At 35.2% G+C, this 20379-nt stretch overlaps 1 protein-coding gene and 2 pseudogenes across 1 annotated transcript in view; 1 reads left to right on the forward strand and 2 right to left on the reverse strand.

Annotated features, from left to right (window-relative positions):
* C2CD6 (C2 calcium dependent domain containing 6) overlaps positions 1-20379 on the forward strand; it is a 222050-nt gene that overhangs the window by 23253 nt on the left and 178418 nt on the right. Inside the window, 1 exon segment of the mRNA XM_023510397.1 lies at positions 7690-7812. Coding sequence (XP_023366165.1) covers positions 7690-7812 — 123 coding nt within the window.
* Positions 15027-15819, reverse strand: LOC100948999 (annotated as a pseudogene).
* Positions 17977-20240, reverse strand: LOC105886517 (annotated as a pseudogene).

The following is a 20379-nucleotide window of genomic DNA, read 5'->3' on the forward strand; positions in this document are numbered from 1 at the left end:
CAGTACCATGCTGTTTTGATCACTATCAATTTATAGTATAATCTGAGATCTGGTAGTATGATTCCTCCTGCTTTGTTTTTATTTCTGAGTAATGTCTTGGCTATTAGAGGAAGGACCATGTTCTAAGGCTAAGTTTTAAATCCTAGGATCAAGGACAAAAACTGAAATAGACCCATCCTCAAATCAAGGCTCCATAGGATTAATGTGATCTGCCAGTAGTTAATTGCCTTCCAAAAAAGAACTCAACACTTTTAAGAGAAAGATATAAAAATCCAGAGTCTCTGTCATTACATGTCCATCATATGATAAAAAAGTACTACTTAATAGGGAAATAAAAACAGTCAATAGAAGTAAACCCATGGATGAGCCAGGTGTTTAAATTAGCAGACAAAAACTTTACAATAACTATTACAAATGTGTCAAAGTGGAAAAGGTAGACAAAATGGATGTCAGAATAGAAACTTTGAAAAGAACTAAGTAAAAATTCTAGATCTAAAAAATACAATATTTGAAATGAAGAATTTATTTGAAGCACTTAAAAGCACTCTGGGCAGAGGTAGGAGAAAGGATCTGTAAACTGGAAGACCTGTCAATTTTAATCATTCAAAATGAAGCTGAGAAAGGAAAAGATTGAAAAAATGAAAGAAATCAATGGTATACTATCACTCAGTTTGCAGATGTGTAATTGAGTCCCATAAGAAGAGAAGAGGATGATTCGGTACCTGTAGCTTGCAACTGAGGCATCAGCCACATACACCAGAGCTGGCAGGTTTGAATCCAGCCTGGGCCTTCCAAAAAAAAGGAGAGAAGGGGAAATATGAATATTTAAAGGATGAAGAGCCAAGCCTTGAATCAATCCATAGATTCAAAAAAGTGAACCTCTAGCAAATAAGTTTAGAGATGATTACATCTAAGTATATCACATTCAAACTGCTAAAAACCAAAGATAGTGAGAAGATCTTAGACAGACAGAGAGAAAAAACACAGTACGATTGTGTGAACAACAGTAAGAATACTAGCTGACTTTCCATTAGAAACATTAGAGATTAGAAGATAAGAGAATGCCATCTTTAACGTGCTGATTTAGAAATCAGCCTAGATTTCTATATCTAGTGAAAATATTCTTTAAGAAGATGGTAAAAGACAAAAACTGAGAGAATTTGTGTCTAGAAGACCTGCATTATAATAAATGTGAAAGAAAGCTTCAGATTAGAGAGAAGTAACTCCAAAAGGAACCCCAAGTGCATAGAGGGAAGAGCACTGGAAATGGTAAATGTGTGGGTAAAAATATACGACTATTTGAAATATTTCCTCTGAAAGACAATTGAGCACTTAAAACACGAAATAATGATGATAAATGGTAGGATTTATAGCTTATGTAGGAGTGAAACATATGGCAAGGAGGTATATATAGAATTATACTATATTGTACATGGTGTTTTAATTTTTATTCACGGTATATTGTGATGTGTTAAGATCCATATTGTAATCCCTAGAAAAAACACTAAAAATAAAACAAAATGTATTAGGAAAGAAGAAGAGCAAGTTAGAGGGAAGGGGCGCCTAGAGAGGGAAGGAAGAAGTGAAGGAGAAGAAAGTGGAAACTAAATTAACATTAAATTTGAAAACTATGAAAATGACAGTAAAACCTTAGGAAATCAAGGAGAAGAAATTAAGAAAAAGAAAATAAATCAATGACACAACAGGGAAGTGTTAAAGAAATGTAAGAATACAAGAGGTACTTGTTGGTAAAACTAACACGGTAGACACGATTCTGGTACGTCTGGTCAAGAAAATTATGTGAAACTTGGAATATAGGTGTAAATATGAAGGCAGTTGCAAAACTGTAAGAGAATACCGTATATAACTCTGTGCCAAAAAATATGAAAATACAGATAAAATAACCATATTAGAAGATATAAATATGTAATGTTTTAATCTTTCATAAATTGAATATAATTGGATTTTTAAATCCATTGTGACAATCTTTGTATCTTAACTGCATCATTTAGCCTGTTACATTTAATGTAATTATAATACATTTGAGTTTAGCTTTCTGTTTGTCCCAGTTCAGATATGGATCTTTTTCTTCTTCTTTTGTCTTTATTTCATCTTTTTCAGGATTGAATACAGTTGACTCCTTGAATAACTTGGGGTTTGGGGACTAACCCTCTACACTGTTGAAAGTTTATATATAACTTTTGACTTCTCTAAAACTTAAGTATGAATACCCTAAAGTTGTTTGGAACCTTATTAATAACTTGAACAGTTGATTAACATATTTTGCATGTTACATGTATTATATACTGTATTTTTATAATAAAGTAAACCAGAGAAAAGGAAATGTTATTTAAAAAATCATAAAGAAGGCTGGGCTCATGCCTGTAATCTTAGCACTCTGGGAGGCCGAGGCAGGTGGATTGCCTGAGCTCAGGAGTTCAAGAGCAGCCTGAGCAAGAGTGAGACCGCACCTCTACTAAAAATAGAAAAACTAGCCAGGTGTTGTGCCAGACACCTGTAGTCCCAGCTACTCAGGAGGTTGAGGCAAGATCACTAGAGCCTCAGATTTTGAGGTTATAGTGAACTAGGACACACAGCACTCAGGATGACAGAGATTAGGTCTTAAAAAAAATAAAAAAGATCAGAAGGAAAAAAAAATATATTTACTATTCATTAGGTGGTAATGAATTTTCATCAAGATCATTTTTTTTTTTTGAGACAGTCTCACTCTCTCACTCTTGGTAGAGTGCTGTGGCATCATAGTTCACAGCAACCTCAAACTCTTGGGTTCAAACAATCCCCTTGCCTTAGTTTTTCTTTTTTTCTTCTTCTCTTTTTTTTTTTTTTTAGTAGAGATGGGGCCTCACTGTTGCTCAGGCTGGTCTCAAACTTCTGAGCTCAAACGATTCACCCACCTTGGCTTCCCAGAGTGCTGGTGTTACAGGTGTGAAGGATCTTCGTGTTGAGTAGGATGAAAAGGAGGAAAAGGAGAAGTTGGTCTTCTTGTCTCAGGAGTGGCAGAGGCAGAAGTGGTGGAGAAAATGGAAGGTGAGGTAGGAGAGGCAGGTACACTTGGTGTAATTTCCATTGGAAAAAATCTATGGGTAAATGGATCCATGTAGTTCAAATGTATTGTTCAAGGGTCAGCTGTATTTTAAAATTTCATTCTGATTTTTTTCTGTTCTCATTTTTAATGGTTATCATAGAAATTATACAATGTATGCTTATCAAAGGCAACATTTAATAGTAACCTTATCCTCTTGGGCAAAGCAAGGCTCTTAGAAACTTTAATTCTATTTATCTCCCTCAACTAATATGTTATTCTTATCCTATGTTTTCTATATTTTTTAATCATCTGAACTGTAATTTGTACTTTTAATTTAGTATATATTTATTTAGTTTATGTACATATTTACCACTTTAACCCTTCTTACAGCTCAATCGATACCCCTTGGGTCATGTACTTTATGTCTAAATTGTTTAAGATTTCTTCCTTTGTGACTCAGTTTGTGACGTATTTCATTTTTGTTTGAAATAAAATATCTTTATTTCATTTACATTCTTGAATTTTTTTTTTTTTTTTAGTATAGAATTGTTTAAGGTTAAAGTTATTTTCTGGAGTATTGTCCCACTATCTCCTGGCTTCCATATATGTTTTGTTGTTTCCATCTGTTACTTTTGAAAATAATGTATCTTTTTCCGTATGTTTGTGTGTGGTACATATTTTGTTTTCTAATTTCACACTGATTGGCTGTCTTGGGTTTCTATTTATTGTGTTGAGATGTATTGGCTGCTTTAACTGGATTATTGATGTTGATCAGTTCTGGAAAATTCTTAGTTATAATTACTTCAGATACTGCCTCTGATTCTTTTCATGATTCTTTATTTTCTTTCCTGGAATTCTGATTAATATATGTTAGCTATGTACATTAATGCAATCATGGGGTACAATGTGTTGGTTTTATATACAATTTGAAATATTTTCATCAAACTGGTTAACATAGCCTTCACGGCATTTTCTTAGTTATTGTGTTAAGACATTTAGATTCTACACCTAGTAAATTTCACATGTACCCTTGTAAGATGCACTGTAGATGTGGAGGATGGGTGGAGGGAGAGTAATTGGTGGGACCACATCTAGGGTGCATTTTGTTTATAAATCGTAAACTTTATTCAAATTAATATGAAGGTACGATATTTAGGTTACATTGTTCTCACTTCCAGGGTAAAGTTCCATTTGTAGAAGAGCCCCTCACCCAGGGGGCATGTTATACATCCTCACAATATGCACATTAGGTGAGATCCCACCTCCTGCCCTCCCTCCTCCTGCCATATGTCCTCCCCCCTACTCCCCTTTCTGCTTCTCTCTACTCTGAACTGGACTATAATAGTGTTTTATTGTTCTTAGGAGCATGTAATTGTTTATATATTGATTTCATATTAGTATAGAGTACATTGGATATTTATCTTTACCTTCTTGCCATACTTTACTAAGAAGAATGTATTTCAGCTCCATCCAGGTAAATGTAAAAGATGTAAAGTCTCCATCTCTTTTAATGGCTGAATAATATTTCATGGTATACATATACCACAATTTGTTAATCCATTTATGGGTTGCTGGGCATTTAGGTTACTTCCACGGCTTAGCAATTACAAACTGAGCTGTAATACACATTCTAGTGCAGATGTCTTTGTAGTAAAATGATTTATGTTCTTCTGGGTAGATACCTAGAAATGGGATTGCAGGGTCAAATGGAAGGTCTACATCTGGACCTTTGAGGATTCTCTGTATTTCTCTCCAAAAGGGCTGCATTAATTTGTATTCCCACCAAAAGTGTAGAAGTGTTCCCTTTTCTCCACTCCCATGCCAACATCTGGTATTTGGGGACTTTGTGATGTGGACTAATCTTGCTGGGGTTAGGTGATATACTAGAATGGTTTTGATTTGCATTTCTCTGATGATTAAAGACGATGAGCATTTTTTCATGTGTTTGTTGGCCATTCATCTGTCATCTTCAGAGAAGTTTCTGTTCAAATCACTTGCCCACATGTAGAGAGGGTTGTTTGTACTTTTTTAATTGTTTAATTTGAATTCTCTGTAGATTCTAGTTATCAGGCCTTTGTCAGATTCATAACATGCAAAAATTTTCTCCCCTTCTGAGGGCTATCTGCTTTATTGGTGGTACTCTTAGCTGTGCAAAAGCTTTTTAGCTTGATTAAGTCCCAGTTATTTATTTTTGGTGTTGTTGCAATTGCTATGGGTGGGGTAGGGGTGGGGGGTGTCGTCCTCATAAAGTTTTTTCTCAGGCCAAGAATCTTCAATTGTTTTCCCCACACTGTCTTCTAGAATTTTTATTGTTTCATGTCTTAAATTTAAATCTTTTATCCAACAAGAATCAATGTTTGTCAATGGTGAGAGGTGCAGGTCCAGTTTCAGTCTTTTGCATGTGGATAACCAGTTCTCCCAGCACCATTTGTTAAATAAGGATTCTTTTCCCCATTGCATGTTTTGTTAGGCTTATCAAATATTAAATGACAATATGTGGCTGGGTTCATCACTAGATTCTCTATCCTATTCCATAGATCTGTGTCTCTATTTTTGTGCCACTACCATGATGCTTTGATCACTATGGCCTTGTAATATAATCTAAGGTTTGGCAACGTGATGCCTCTAGAGTTGTTTTCATTTCTAAGAATTGTATTTGCTATTCAAGATCTTTTCTGGGTCCATATGAATCGATATACTATTTTTTCAAGATCTTTAAAGTATGACATTGGTGCTTTGATGGGGATTGCATTAAATCTATAGATTACTTGGGGTAGTATGGACATTTTAATGGTGTTGATTCTTCCCAGCTATAAGCATGGTATGTTTTTCCATTTGTTGACATCTTCTGCTATTTCCTTTCTCAGAGTTTCATGGTTCTCTTTATAGAGATCTTTGATGTCTTTTGTTAGATATATTCCCAGGTATTTCTTCTTCTTTGGTGCTATTGTAAAAGGAATAGAGTCTTAGATTTTGTTCTTGGCTTGACAATTGTTGGTGCATATGAAGGCTACTGACTTTTGGGTATTGATTTTGTAACCTGAGACACTGCTGTATTCCTTGATCATTTCTAAGAGCTTTGTAGTTGAGTCCCTGGGGTTTTCCAGGTATAAGATCATGTCATCTGTGAAAAGGGAGAGTTTGACCTCCTCTTTCCTCATGTCTCTTAACTTTAAAAAAAGATTTTTTTCCTGTTGCTTTGTCTGTTTACCTTGCATTATAAATAATTCCTCTGATCTTTACTGTAGTTAATTAATTCTGTTAAACTGCATCTAATCTGTGGTTTAGTCTATAGAGTATTTTTATTCAGTTATTTAGTTTTCATTTCCACAAGTTCTATTTGGTCCTTTGTTCAGCCTTGCTAAATCGTTTTTTATAGTTTCCTGTGCCAGGAATATATTTTTAGCTTATTTTTTTTGAGACACATGCAGTAAGCATAGCCTTTTAAAATTTCAATATTTGAAGTTTTTGTGGGTTTATCTCTGCTGACTCTCATTCATGGTGCTTTGTTTCCTTGCTGGCTTAGTTAATTTTGACTGTTATCATTTTCTCTGGAAATTTATTTGTGGGACTTCTTTGAGATCTAGGATGAAAAATAGCATCTAAGGAAGATTTACGTTTGCCTATGAGACACCTGAGACCACCACCAGTTTGGGAACACTCTGAACTGTACTTGACAGGTTTTGTTTTTTTTTTTATTTAAGTCATCCTGCTTATTTTTTTGTTTATGTTATCATAAAATGTATGTAAAGTTTACTACTTAAATTATTTTAAATGTCTGGCTTGAAAGTTTTTATACCCTCCAGTAGATGTGAATGTAGGCTGCAATTTCACTGAACAGTTTTTCGTTTACAGCTTATTTACCCTTACCTGCTCTCTAAATTTTGGCAGCCTGCTATACAGGATGAGAGAAAGATTTCTCTGTTCACTGAAGCCATAGTCCTTTGGGTTCTCAGCTCTACTGGGGCAGGGTTGGGCAAGGATCCTCTCGTAAATGTCCTATGTCTTCTGTGTCTTTCAAGACCTCAAAAACTGTAGGTTCAGGCCACTTGATTGGGAAGTACCCAATCTAGAATCTTGGGAATAGGAAAGCATGAGATGTTTTTCTAATTAGCAAAAGAATGTATAAATTTTAGAGGTTAGTGGTATTATACTACAGAGCTCAGGGTAGGGAGAGAGTTTCAAGTTTATGGCAAGGGTATACAGTTTACCAAAAAGTTAGAAAAGGATATTAGATATCCTTTAATATTGGATATTTAGATGACCTACACTTGTTTAACTGGATTATTTGGACTTTATATTGGGTATTGGATTACCTGATGAAATTTTTTTGGTTATTATTGCCCTTTGGTAATGTAGTTTCACTAGAGTGTTGAGGATGAACTTTTGTGTAAAGTTAAAAAGAGAAGCTAGGCAATGGATGTTCCAAAAAAACTATAATTGACATTAAATATAAACAAGATCTTGATTTTTGTTGATATTAAGGCATATATGACTGTGAAGTTGAAAAGTTATAAAGCTAATGACATACAAAATGAATCATTAGGTATGCACATAATATAGTTTATAATGTATTTATTCAGAAATTATATGTGGAATTCAGACTGATAATTTAATGCTTCTTTTCACATTTTAATATTAAGATTCCCAGACGTCACGATGATGAGCGGAATAATATTTACGTGGAACTAATGCATTATGACAGTACATATAAATCACCTGTCCCATTAGGGAGTGTTCAGATACATCTTTATGAAGTAATTCAAGTATGTATCACAATCATTTTTTTCATCTTGGTATGCCATGTTGTCTAGTGAGTTGTCCAGTTTGTTGTTGTTATTTATTATATATGAACTTTTTTTTGGTTATTATTGCCCTTCAAACTCATGTGGTTAGGAAACAAAGTCTCTCTCTTGCTTTGAGAAAAAGAGTTGATTTATAATTGCATATGTTTTTTAAAAAATTATTTTCCAGAAAGTTAGTGATACAACCTAAAAGACTAAGAGCAGAGTCTTTTGTTAATTAATTTTATTTATTTGTATATTTATTTATTTTAATTTACAAATAAAATATATTTCTCATGTATAGCATGATGTTTTGAATTATGTGAAATGGCTACATCAAGTTAAGCATGGTTTATTAGATTTCTGTAATGTTTTAAGATAGACTGCAAAGTGTATAGGTTGGAGGCACAAATTTCAGTTTAGTTCTTTATCCTTAGTTGGACGGCTTACAGTTTACTATATGCATGTGTCTTTTAGGGGCTAGCCAAAGATTTGGGGAAAATTGCTTTCTCCTTTATAGGGGTCCTTCTCACTGTCTAGCAGTTAATTTTGTGGTTTCCCTGAACTCAGAGTAAAGAACTAATTGATTAGTGAAAAAGTATATACAAATCTGAAGGATTTCTAGTAATATTTATTATGACATAAAGAAAAGTTGCCCTCAAACAAAAGACAAAAGAGGCAGATTTCAGGGACTCCTATAGGCCAATTTTAGGATAATTTGAACACAAAAAATATTATTAACAACACTCTGAATAAAGAAAAAAAATCATGAGTCCTTGGTATCTTGAAAAAAAGAAAGAGGTAGCATGAGAAGAAAAAGCAAAGTTTTTTAAACAAAAGAATAGTTAATGAATGTAGCAGGAATGATAGTATTACAAATTTATTGTTTTTGTAACTCTTTATAATGAATGATAATTAATTCAAGCAAGACTTAACAGTGTTACTAAAACTATAGGTAAAAGGTTATCGAGGAGCAAGATACTTGCCTGGTGCCATAGTAACAGTTCATAGATTATTGCAAAGGAGGAACTCTTACTCTACAATAGAGATGTGGAAGTCACCATTTTAACCAAAAGCTTGAATTCTGCATAACTGACTAGGAATAATTTAACATTAGGTACTTTTGGTAGTGATACAGAATGAAGTATGCAGCATTACCTATTACTTATTGTCATCAAAAACATTTAACCTAAATCTAAACAAGTAATATCTAGAACTAACTTCAAGTTTACGGTAATTTAGAGACATAGGCCAAAAGTTAATCAATACCTTGAGGATATGATAACATAAATGCAGAAAAGCTAATATTTTAAAACTTAAGGTCATTTTAAAAACTGAGAGAAACTGTTCTAGATTTAAAGACAGCTTGAAGACAACAACTTTGATTGAATCCAGATTTGGAAAAGATAGTTAGGAAAGACATTCTTGGGATAATTGGAAAAACTATGTACTGAATATTATATAAAATCCTCCTTCCTTCCTTCCTTTTTCTCTCTCTCTCTTTCTTTTCTTTTTTTTTTTCTATATGCTCCAGCTAGGACTTCCACTATTAAGTTGAAAATAGAAGCAGCAAGAATGATTACCTTTGTCTTGTTTCTCTTCTTAGAGGAAAAACTTCCAACATTTTACTGTTGACTATGTGGTTAGCAATGGGATTTTCTAAATGGCTTGTATTGTGTTGAGGTACATTTCTTCTATACCTACTTTTTTGAGAATTCTTATCATGAGTAGATGTTGAATTTTGTCAGTGCCTTTTTTTAAAGCATTTATTGAGATCATTTGGTTTTTGTACTTCATTATGTTAACGTGGTGTATCACATTTATTGATTTAAGTATGTTAAACTATCCTTATATCCTTGTGATATATACCACTTGATCATGGTGAATGCTCTTGTTAATTGAATTCAGTTTGCCTAGCATTTTGTTGAGGATTTTTGCATTGTGTTCATCTCAGATACTGACTTACAGTTTTCTTTTCTTTTACTCTCCTTGCCTGGATTTCTTTCTGAGTAATACTGCCCTCAGAAAGGGAGTTTATAAGTATTTGCTGTTCTTCAACTTTTTGAAAGAGATTACGAAGAGCTGATACTATTTCTTCTTGAGGTGTTTGGTAGGATTCATAGGAAGTCATTAAGTCCTGGACTTTTTATTGATAGGAGACTTTTTATTATGGATTCATCTTTTTTACATATTATTGTTCTGCTCATATTTTCTATTTCTTACTAATTCAGTCTTGGTAGATTGTATGTTTCTAGGAATCTGTCTATTTCTTTTAAATTACCCAGTTGGTTGGTATATAGTTTTCATATAGTCTCTTATGATTCACTGAATTTCTGTTGTATCAGTTATAATGTCTTTTATTTCTGATTTTGCTTATTTGAGTCTTCCCTTTTTTTGTTAGTTAACTAAAAGTCTGTAGATTTTGTTTATCTTTTCCAATAGTCAAATTTTTCTTCTGTTGATTCTTTCTATTGTCTTTTAAGTTTGGGCTTACTTTGTTCTTCTTTTTCTGTAACATTAGGCTATTTTGTTTGAGATCTTTTTTGATATAGGCATTTAGCACTGTAAACTTCCATCTCAAAACTACTTTTGCTGTATCCTATAAGTTTTAGTATGTTGTATTTTCATTTTTAAGATATTTTTAAATTTTCCTTTTAATTTTTTCTCTGACCAGTTTCTCAAGAGCACGCTATTTAATTTTCACAGATTTGTGAGTTTTTCAAGATTATTCCTGTTGTTGATTTCTAATTGTGGTTATAAAAGGTACTCAATATGATTTCAGTCTTTTTAAATTTGTTAAAAACTTGTTTTGTGTCCTAACATGATCTTTCCTGTAGAATGTTCTGAATACATTTGAGAAGAATGTATATTCTGTTGCTGTTGGACAGAATGTTCTGTAAATATTTCTTAGGTCCATTTGATCTAATGTGTAGTTTAAATCCAATGTTTCCTAGCTATTGGATATCTCAATGTATTTCATATTGTTATAACTTTTTGATGAATTGACCCATTTATCATTATGTAATGACTTTGTCTCTTTTTATAGTTTTTAACTTAAAATGTATTATTGTATTAATGTATTAATGTAGTAAATGTATTATTGTCTGGTATAAGTATAGCTACCTCCACACTCTTTGGCCTTCCATGTAATTGGAATATCTTTCTCCATTCCTTCATCTTCAGTCTCTCTGTGTTTTTAGAGGTGAAATATATGTCTTCTAGGCAGCATGTGGTTAAGTCTTGTGCTTTTTTCATTCAGCCACTCTCTGTCTTTTTATTGGACAATTTAATCCATTTGCATTCAAAGTAATTATTAATAGATAATGACTTACTATTGCCATTTTGTTCAGTGTTTTCTGTTTAATTTGTAGATTATTCATTCCTCTCTTTTTCTCTTGCTGTCTTCCTTTGTAGTTTGATGGTTTTCTGTAGTGCTATGTGTTGGATCCTTTTTTATCTTCTGTGTAGCTCCTAAGAATTTTTGCCTTGTTGTTACCATAATGCTTACATAAAATATTTTATACGAAATAATAGGCTATTTTAAACTGATAACAACTTAACTCTGATTAATTGTACAAATTTTAGACTTTCATTCTCATTATAATTTGTTTTCTCTTTTAGCCTTTACACTAGAGATATACTTCATTTTATACCATAGTGAGTTTTGTATCTTCATGTATTTTCATGTTGCTAATTAATGATCTTTTACTTGAAGAACTCCTTTTAGCATTTCTTTTGAAACATGTCTAATGGTAAGAAATTCCCTCAGCTTTTCTTTTTTTGTCTGAGAAAGTTGTTTGTTTTTTTTTCATTTCTTCTTCATTTTTGTAGAATAGGTTTTCTGGGTATAGTATTCTTGGTTGTAAGGTTTTTTTTATTTTTCTTTCTTGTTTCCATTCCTTTCTGGCATGCGGGTTTTCTTTCTTTCTTTTTTTTTTTTTAATTTCCCGATACTCTCATGGAGCCTTATATATGTAACATGTTGCTTTTCCCTTGAAACTTTCAATATTCTCTCTTTGTCTCTAGCTTTTGACTATTTATAATTTATCTAGGTGTGTGTTTCTTTAAATTTATTCAGTTGGGTGTCTTTTGAGCTTTCCATGTCTGAATTTATATTTCCTTCCTCAGATTTTGGAAATTGTGTATCATAAGTTCTTTGAGTATATTTTCTCTCTTTCTCTCCTTTCTCTCTCTCCCTCCCTCCCTGCTCCTTCTTTCTGATACTCCAGCAATGCATGAATTATTCTACTTGATGGTGTCCCCTAAGCCCCTTTGGCTTTTTCATTTTTTTCTTTTTGTTTCTTAAATTGGATAACTTCTAATGACTTGTCTTCAAGTTTACTAATACTTTCTTCTACTTGATCTGGTCTTGCTGTCAACTCCTCTTCCCCCCCACCCCCACACCAATTGAATTTTTAAGTTTAGTTATTATATTCTTAGTTATTTCATACTCTGGTACTTTCTAATATTTTTGATCACTTTGTTGACATTCTTACTTTGTTCATGCATTATTCTTATTTCGGCAAGCATCTTTATGCCTGTGCTTTTGAATTCTCTGTCAGGTATGTCATATACATGGTGGACATAAAGTTTGTGTGCAATTTAAAATAGTTTAAAATAGTAAATTGCACAAGAGCTTTATGGGCATCCTATATCACCATTTCATTAGGAAGCATTGGCAATTTATCTTATTCTTTTATTTGGAACATATTTCCCTGTTTCTTCAATTTCCTTTATCGTCTACGTTGGTTTATGTACACTAAATAAATGTTTAGTCTGCCTGACCAGAGATCCTAGATGACTCTAAATTATTTGTTTTCCAACCTGCTATCTTTGTTCTTAGTGGTCCCTAGGAAATTAGAGTGTGCCAAGTTATGCTATTGCTTTGATAAAGGTCGGATAGAATCCAGTCCCTTGGGATGAAGCTGCAGAGGTTGGGCTATTAGATGTGCGTTCCAATTACTTTTTTCCTTGTAGAGATGCTCAAAGCCAAAGTTTATCTCCCACTCATTTTCCCTCCATCAAGAAAAAGGTTTGAGGCAGATAGCCTGTACTTAGACTACGTACCTGGGAGATAGTTTCTGAAAAATTGAGCATTTAGAAGTCACCTTTTTGTCTTCTCTGGTTTCAGAGACTCAAGGGTGCAGAACTCAGCCAATTCCCAGAGCCGGTCTCTCAGATGATGCCTATTAAAGTTGAGGTGCTCAATGCATAGAAAAAGTTTTTTCAGGGAGAGTCTGCAGAGATGGATTTATTGCTGGAGCAAACCATGGAGGGAAGGTGCAGGGAGTTCCCATTCTCCTGTTTGAACGAGCAGAAATCTCACACCCTCTTAGCAGAGGACAACTTCTTATCTGGAGTTACTGCTATAGTAAGCCAGTGAGGAAGGTTCAAGGAGTGTGTCTTTCCCTTTCAGGCAAGGAGAGCTCTTTCACTCTCTCTCTAATGAGAAATTATAGAAATTTATTTCAGGAGCAAGCCAGGGAAGGTGTGGGGAGTACCATCCTTCCTATTGTTGTTGGCATAGGCTTCCACCTTCTTTCTATGGAGAGATAGTAGGGCTAAAATGATGTATGTGGCAACCTGAGGTTGGGAGAGGTATAGGAAGTGCTGTTCCTGCCATTTAGGATCCAGGAGATTTATTCTTTATTTGCTATGTAGTCTTCCAAAGATCAGAACTATTGGGAACTTCTAGAAATCACATGTGGTCAAACCTCACAATGCATGTCACTGTGATTGGTAATTGTGTGTACCCACTTTATGACTGCTGAGTCATCTAAAATACCCTGGTGGACAACCCCTTATCAGCTTGAGATCTATAGGCATGTTTTTAAACCGTACTTAATTTCCAGGTAAAGATAATAACAAGGTAGTAGCTTTGCCTAACTTGATGCCACTATCCTGTGATTGTGATTTGGGGGATTTTAATCTTTTAGGTATTTAGGCTTCGGGAATTTTTAACTTTTGGATTTCAACATTTGTGATTATAGAATTTGGGATGGTGTCTTTTGGGATTATGATTTAAATCCATGTGGTACACGTTTCTTATCCTTTGGGGAAAAGGTAGGAGTTGGGGTTTCCTTCTTGAGTGTAAGGGACTGTGCTCAGGGTAGGATTTGTGTACAAATGTATTTCTGCTTTTTCTGCCTGTTCTAATGTGGATATTTTCTCAATCCTGTGTATAGAAGTTTTTTGATTAGATTCTGCTTTTCTCTTGAACAGAATTGATGTGTGTATTTACTGATGAGTGTGTGAGAGGAAAGATAGTAAGGAACCTCCTATTCTTCCATATTGTTGACATCCAATCTGCTCAGAAACTTCAGTTTCTTACTGTTGTGGATATTGCTGCAGGGAATTTTTTTGAACATGTCTCTTGGTATGGAATTACTATGTCATAGGTAAAGTGACCATATAATCTATTAAAAACAAACATCAGGGAAAGTAATTTTGGTTATTTATGGATTTTCAAGAAAAGCCTTACAATTTTAGCTTCATGTTTAAGATATGCTGTCCCTGTGTAACCTTTATCAGTTCTATAGTTTCTATAAGAAGGGATCGCATAATTTTCCTTATTAGAATTTCTCAGTTCTCCTTTGTGGTCAAAACTCAGCTCCCAGAAGTACAAAGCTGACCGTAAGAACTTCCATATTTTTTTGATCTGATTGCATTAGCTTGACGTTGGCTTTGAGTGATGGCCACACAATAATATTTAAGAATCTGGATACGTGATAGTAGAAGAAGGTAAGAATTATGAGATAATAGCACAGATAATAATAAATATTTTGTACCCACTTTGTATCTAGTCCTAGTGAACCAGGTTTAATGGGAGAAAAGGTCTATGAATCAGTTTGACTTACCTTAAATAGCCAAGTAAACTTTTTTTTTTCCAGGAGGTAAAACAATTTTATTCCACAGTTGTCTTTAAAATCACAAAGACACTATTTTCTTCACATAAGAACATTAGTATGAGACACCTACACTTTCTAGAAAATGACTATATAGACCCTCTCAAAGAAAAATGCACCCCATTATAGTGTCAGTGAGGTTGTTTGGAAAAAACTTACATGTGAGACTGATTCCTAAAATATACCATTCCACTACCCTCCAAATTTTGGTTCAAAGTATAGATTATTGTCATCAGTATGTGTCCTGCATTTTTATGTATTTGATAATACACATATAGAGTGGTTTATCACTTACTGTTCTATTGGTTCAACAGCTTTTTCTGCAGTTTCATTAGTAAGTTGAGCAAGCTGTGCCTTTCTCTGAGGCCTTTCTTCAAGACCTTCCAAGAATGGAGACATATCATCATCATCATAGATCATAAACTCCAAGTCTTTGCCAGTAGTTCCAATGGAAACATTCTTTATGGTTGGGTCCTGCTCTTCAGGAAGTGTCTCTCTTAAGGCATGCAGACCATGTTTAACCAGTTCATTTAGATTGCACTCCATAAATTCAGACATATGTCTCTCCAAGTAATACAAGCTGATTGAGAACGGGCTCCAATAGACATAGCTTGGCAGTAAAAATAGTTAGCAGATGGACAAGTTTGGAAAATGTCAGGGCCCATATTATCATAACCAGCAATAAGTAGCCCAACACCATATGGTCTCTGGCCATATCGTGTTGGTATGTGGGTCTTGCTTCCAATTAGAGATACAAGATGAGACACAGGCAGTGGTCTGTCAAATACAAATCTGGAATCCAAACACCCTGGTGTATAAAATTACACAATAATCTAGCATCAGCAGTAAGCCCCACATTTGAGAAGCCAATATGGTAATCAACATGGAGAATTTTTTTCTGATGAGCTGCAAGCTCTGACTGGTAGCCCTTTTCAATGCTATGAACACTGCATTGGTTTTTAACTTCAGACAGACCATGGGAGAACCTTGTTTAACAGCTTATTGCATATGCATATTCAATTTGACAAATCCTGCCCTGAGGGCTCCAAACTATAACATTATTGTCATACTGGTTGTAAAACATGGTTCCAGCGTGGGCCTGGCTGTAGCCTCCTGCAAAGTCAGGAATCAGGGAACCTAAACTTTTAAAAACTATTATTTTCAAATAATTATAGATTCACATGCAGTTGAAGGAATAATACAGAGATGTTGTGTGCTTTGTACTCAGTTTCCCCAGATGGTAACATCTTGTAAAACTATAGCAGAATATTAAAACCAGGATATTGACATTGATGTAGCTCATATACAGAGTATTTCCATCCCTACAAGTATCTCTGATGTTGCCCTTTTATAGCTATACCTACTATTATCGTAAACACACACACTCTTAACCCTTGGCAGGAACTAGTATCTTCTCCATTTCTATAATGTTCTTATTTTAAGGATATGATACAAATAGAATCACATATAACCTTTTAGGTCTGGCTTTTTAAACTAAGAATTATTCTCTGGAGTGTCCTCTAAGTTGTTTTATGTATCCATAGTTCATTTAATTTTGTTGCTGTTGAGTAGTATTTCATGGTATGAATGTACCAAAGTTTATTTAACTGTTTACCCATTGGAGGACACCTGGGGTTTTTCTAGTTTTTGGTTATTATAAGTTCTCAGTGGCTGTTCACTATCCCATCTGGGGTGCCACTTGTTGGGTGCCATCTGGGTCACCACTTGTCAGGGCCCGGGACTGGCCAGGTCTCCGGCCCGGCTTGTCTATGTTCCTGATGTGGACAGCTGTGCTATCTTCCTCGGGAAAAATTACCCTTAGGTGCCTGAAGTCTGTTTGCCTTAGCAGAAGGGAGAGAGAGAAAAACAATTCTTGAGGGAGAGAATAAATCTTAGCAGTCTTGGTAGAGAGATGCCATGCAGGTCCCCTGTGGACGGGAGAAGAGAAAGAGTCAGAGTGAGTGACTCCGTGAAAGCATAGCATGCACACTCTCTAACTGCTATCTCCTGAAGCTTCTTGTGGACATAATCCTGTGGCTTCTTGCACCACAGGTATAGAGACTGCCAATCATTGATGTTCTCATCTTATGAGCTCTTGTGTTAGGAGAGCCGAATCCCTTCCCTATGCCCTTATCACCAAGGTATTATTTTAACAAGATGTTACTAATTACATAGTGTTCCGAGCTTAGCTCTTGCTTCTCCCAGCCATGAGCTATATGGTCTGCTACAATAAGTAAATCTGCTATTTATGTAAAGGATTTTGTCTGAAGATAAGTGTTCATTTCTTGAATAAATTGCTGAGTTATTTGTATTTGCATATATAGTTTTTAAAGAAACTGCCAAACTGTTTTCCAGAGTGGGTGTTCTGTTGTACATTATCACCAGAAATGTATGAGTGACCCAGTTTCTCAGTATCCTCCCCAGCATTTGGTATTATCATTTTTTTTTTTTTGTAAGAAAAGATCTTTTTTATTTGAAATAAAAATTAGTGATTTACAAGCCTGGCTGATAAGCAGAATCACTTCTTAAAAATGATACATTGCTAGCCTACCCACCCAAGTCAATCTCTGAGATGGGTCCAAGTGATTTTTACTTAAATTGTATTTGAAAACCATTGATTTCAATGGCCTCCCTGTGTCCTCAAGGAATGTGCATTTAGATAAGTTATTTGGGGCGGTAGGTGAAAGGTGATCTTCATGAAAACAGTACAAATGTAAATGGTATAGAGGAGGAAAAGTAGGGAATTACTACTTTTCATTAGCATAAAAGCTAGAAAAACCAAACATATCAGACATATTCCAATGAAAATATACAAAATGCATTCAGAATAAAATTAGCTTTTTTGATTATTTGTTATTTTAGATAATCAACACCATTCTATTAGCCCAGAGTATAAAAAGACTACACTTGAAAACAATATTCCACCAGTTCTCATTTCTAGATGCCCCTATATTACAGAAAACAATAAGGAAAAGATATACTCAGAATGAATAAGAACTATCAACCTTATCTACATTGTGGGTATTAAGTCAGTCACTAACTGAAGAAGACAATTTTTTTCTTTCAGATAAAATTTTCTCACTCATAAAGAAAATTCTGCTAGATAATAATTATGCCACCTGCATAGTTACATGTATGACTTTCCAAAAAGAATAAGAACAAGAAAAAAAGCTACTAAGAAAGACACTGAACTAATGTGGCTTGCTTTTTTTGATAACTACCAACCTTTTTTTTTTTTTCTTTAACCCGCAAAAGTCACATCTAAAGATGAAACAGAATCCATTCAAAAAAGACTGGATCCAAAAGGCACTGCTCAAACTACTGATTTGAAATGCTCAATATGCACTCTCTTCAGTTGCCTTTCCCCAGTGGATTATTTAATATTTAATGACATTTGCTGTACATTATACCAAAAGACCTGCAGGCTAAAGTGAATATAGCTTTCCACACAAGAAAATGTAAATCTGGAAAACGGATTATGACGGCATGTCCCCTGTACACAGATTTGACATAAAATCCAAGATTCAACAATACTACTACACCAAAGGACTAGACCTTCAGGAAATCCTTCTACCTAAACCCAAAGGCCAAAGCACATTCAGCAGGGGCAAAAAGAAACAGAAGACAGTATTTCCAGAAAAGACTAGTTACAAATGGGAGGAAACCTGGACTCTTTCCTCACCATTTTAATACTGCTGCCCAGTGGTTCACCCCGATAATCCTAGCACTCTGGGAAGCTAAGGTGGATTGATTGAGCTCAGGAGTTGGAGACCAGCCTGAGTAAGAGCAAGATCCCATCTCTATTAAAAATGCAAAAACTAGCCGGGCATTGTGGTAACACCTATAGTCCCAGATACTTCGGAGGTTGAGGTGAGAGGATCACTTAAGCCCAAGAGTTTGAGGTTGTCGTGAGCTATAATGACATGACACTCTACCCAGGGTGACAGACTGAGACTCTGTCTCAGAGAGAAAGAAAAAAAAAAGCAACACTCTGAGGTACATGAAATGATTCCTCTCTTACAAGTAAGGAAGCAGGCTTAAAGAGGCTAAGTATCAAGGTCACCTTGTTTATGAATAGAAGAATCAGAATGCTACCTTGAGAATTCTAACTCTGGGACTCTAAAGATTAAATTCTTTACCCAGTGTACATGTTAACCTTCAAAATCCATTCTCTACCCAGGCATGCTGGCTCATGCCTGTAATCCTAGAACTCTGGGAGGCCAAGGAGGGTGGATTGAGCTCACAGGTTCCAGACTATCCTGAGCCAGAGGGAGACCTCATTTCTAAAAAGAGCCTGGCCTGCTAAACAAACAAACAAAAATAGCTGGGCGTTGTGGTGGGTTCCTGTAGTCCCAGCTACTTAGGAGGCTGAGGCAAGAGAATCACTTGAGCCCAGGAGTTTGAGGTTGCTGTGAGCTATGATGCCATGGCACTCTACCAAGAGCAACAAAGTGAGATTCTGTCTCAAAACAAAAACAAAAACAAAAACAATAAACAATAAACTGCTCATTCTTGGTGTCTGTGGCACAAGTGAAGTGAGTGTAGATCTCCTTGGTATCTTTTCTTCTGTTCAGATCTTCAAACTGGCATTGGATATAAGCAGCTGCTTCTTCATATGTATTGGAACCTGTGTATTTTGGATAACAGATAGTGAGAGGACTCCTCTTTTTTTTTATTTTTCCTCAAAAAGGTCTTTCTTGTTAAGGAAAAAAATGATTGAAGTGTCTGTAAACCATTTGTTATTACAAATGCTATCGAACAGTTTCATGCTTTCATGCATACAGTTCATTTCCTCATCCTCAGCCAGAACAAGATCATAATCACTGAGGGCCACACAGAAGATAATTCCTGTCACTCCCTCAAAACAGTAAATCCACTTTTTTCATGCTGATCTTTGGCCACCTACATCAAACATCTTGAAGTATAGGTCTTTGAAGGTAAAATGTGTTTCCACAATTCCTGTTGTCTTCACTCTTGTCCAACGCACATCTTGCTGAGTTGGGATGTAGTTGGTTTGGGATATTCCATCCAAATCATTTAGGTAATATGAGGCAGAACCATTGAGTTGACGTTGCCTGGATATGCTGAAGCAAGCTTGCACCCCACCATCTCACCACAACCGTTTAATCACTCCTGCTAGTTTTGGAGTCATGACTTCTTCTTCAGCACTGCCAGCTAAAACAAATAATTGCCTGGCATCATCTGCTCTGGCAGCTTCCCCAGCGTCAATCTTTAGCCGGTCCATAGCTCTTATGATTGCAATGATGGACTGTATAGTATTACTGTGGACAACTACTTTATATTGTTTACATTCTTCCTCTGAATAGCCATCCTGTGAACGATTTTCATCTGCTTCACGATGGTGCTTTTACCAGATTCTCCAGCACTGAGTAGCAATAGCTTCACTTCCTTGGCTGCTTTCTCCCCGTTCACCTGCAAGTTGCAGTCGATCATCTTGTTACGCTCCACCACTGCCTTGTCCATACTGCTCAATGTGCAGCCCATGGCAGCAGCAGGAGAGGGGACCAGGCCTGGACTCACTCACACACTGCAGGAACTTCAGTCAGCTTGCCTAGCTGAGATAGCGTCTTGTCGTTTTTTATTTTAGCCACTCCAATAGGTGTGTAGGGTTTTTTTTTTTTTT

The sequence above is a fragment of the Otolemur garnettii genome, unplaced genomic scaffold (genome assembly GCF_000181295.1).
Source record: "Otolemur garnettii isolate 467f Iridium unplaced genomic scaffold, OtoGar3 scaffold00013, whole genome shotgun sequence".
Classification (NCBI taxonomy): domain Eukaryota; kingdom Metazoa; phylum Chordata; class Mammalia; order Primates; family Galagidae; genus Otolemur; species Otolemur garnettii.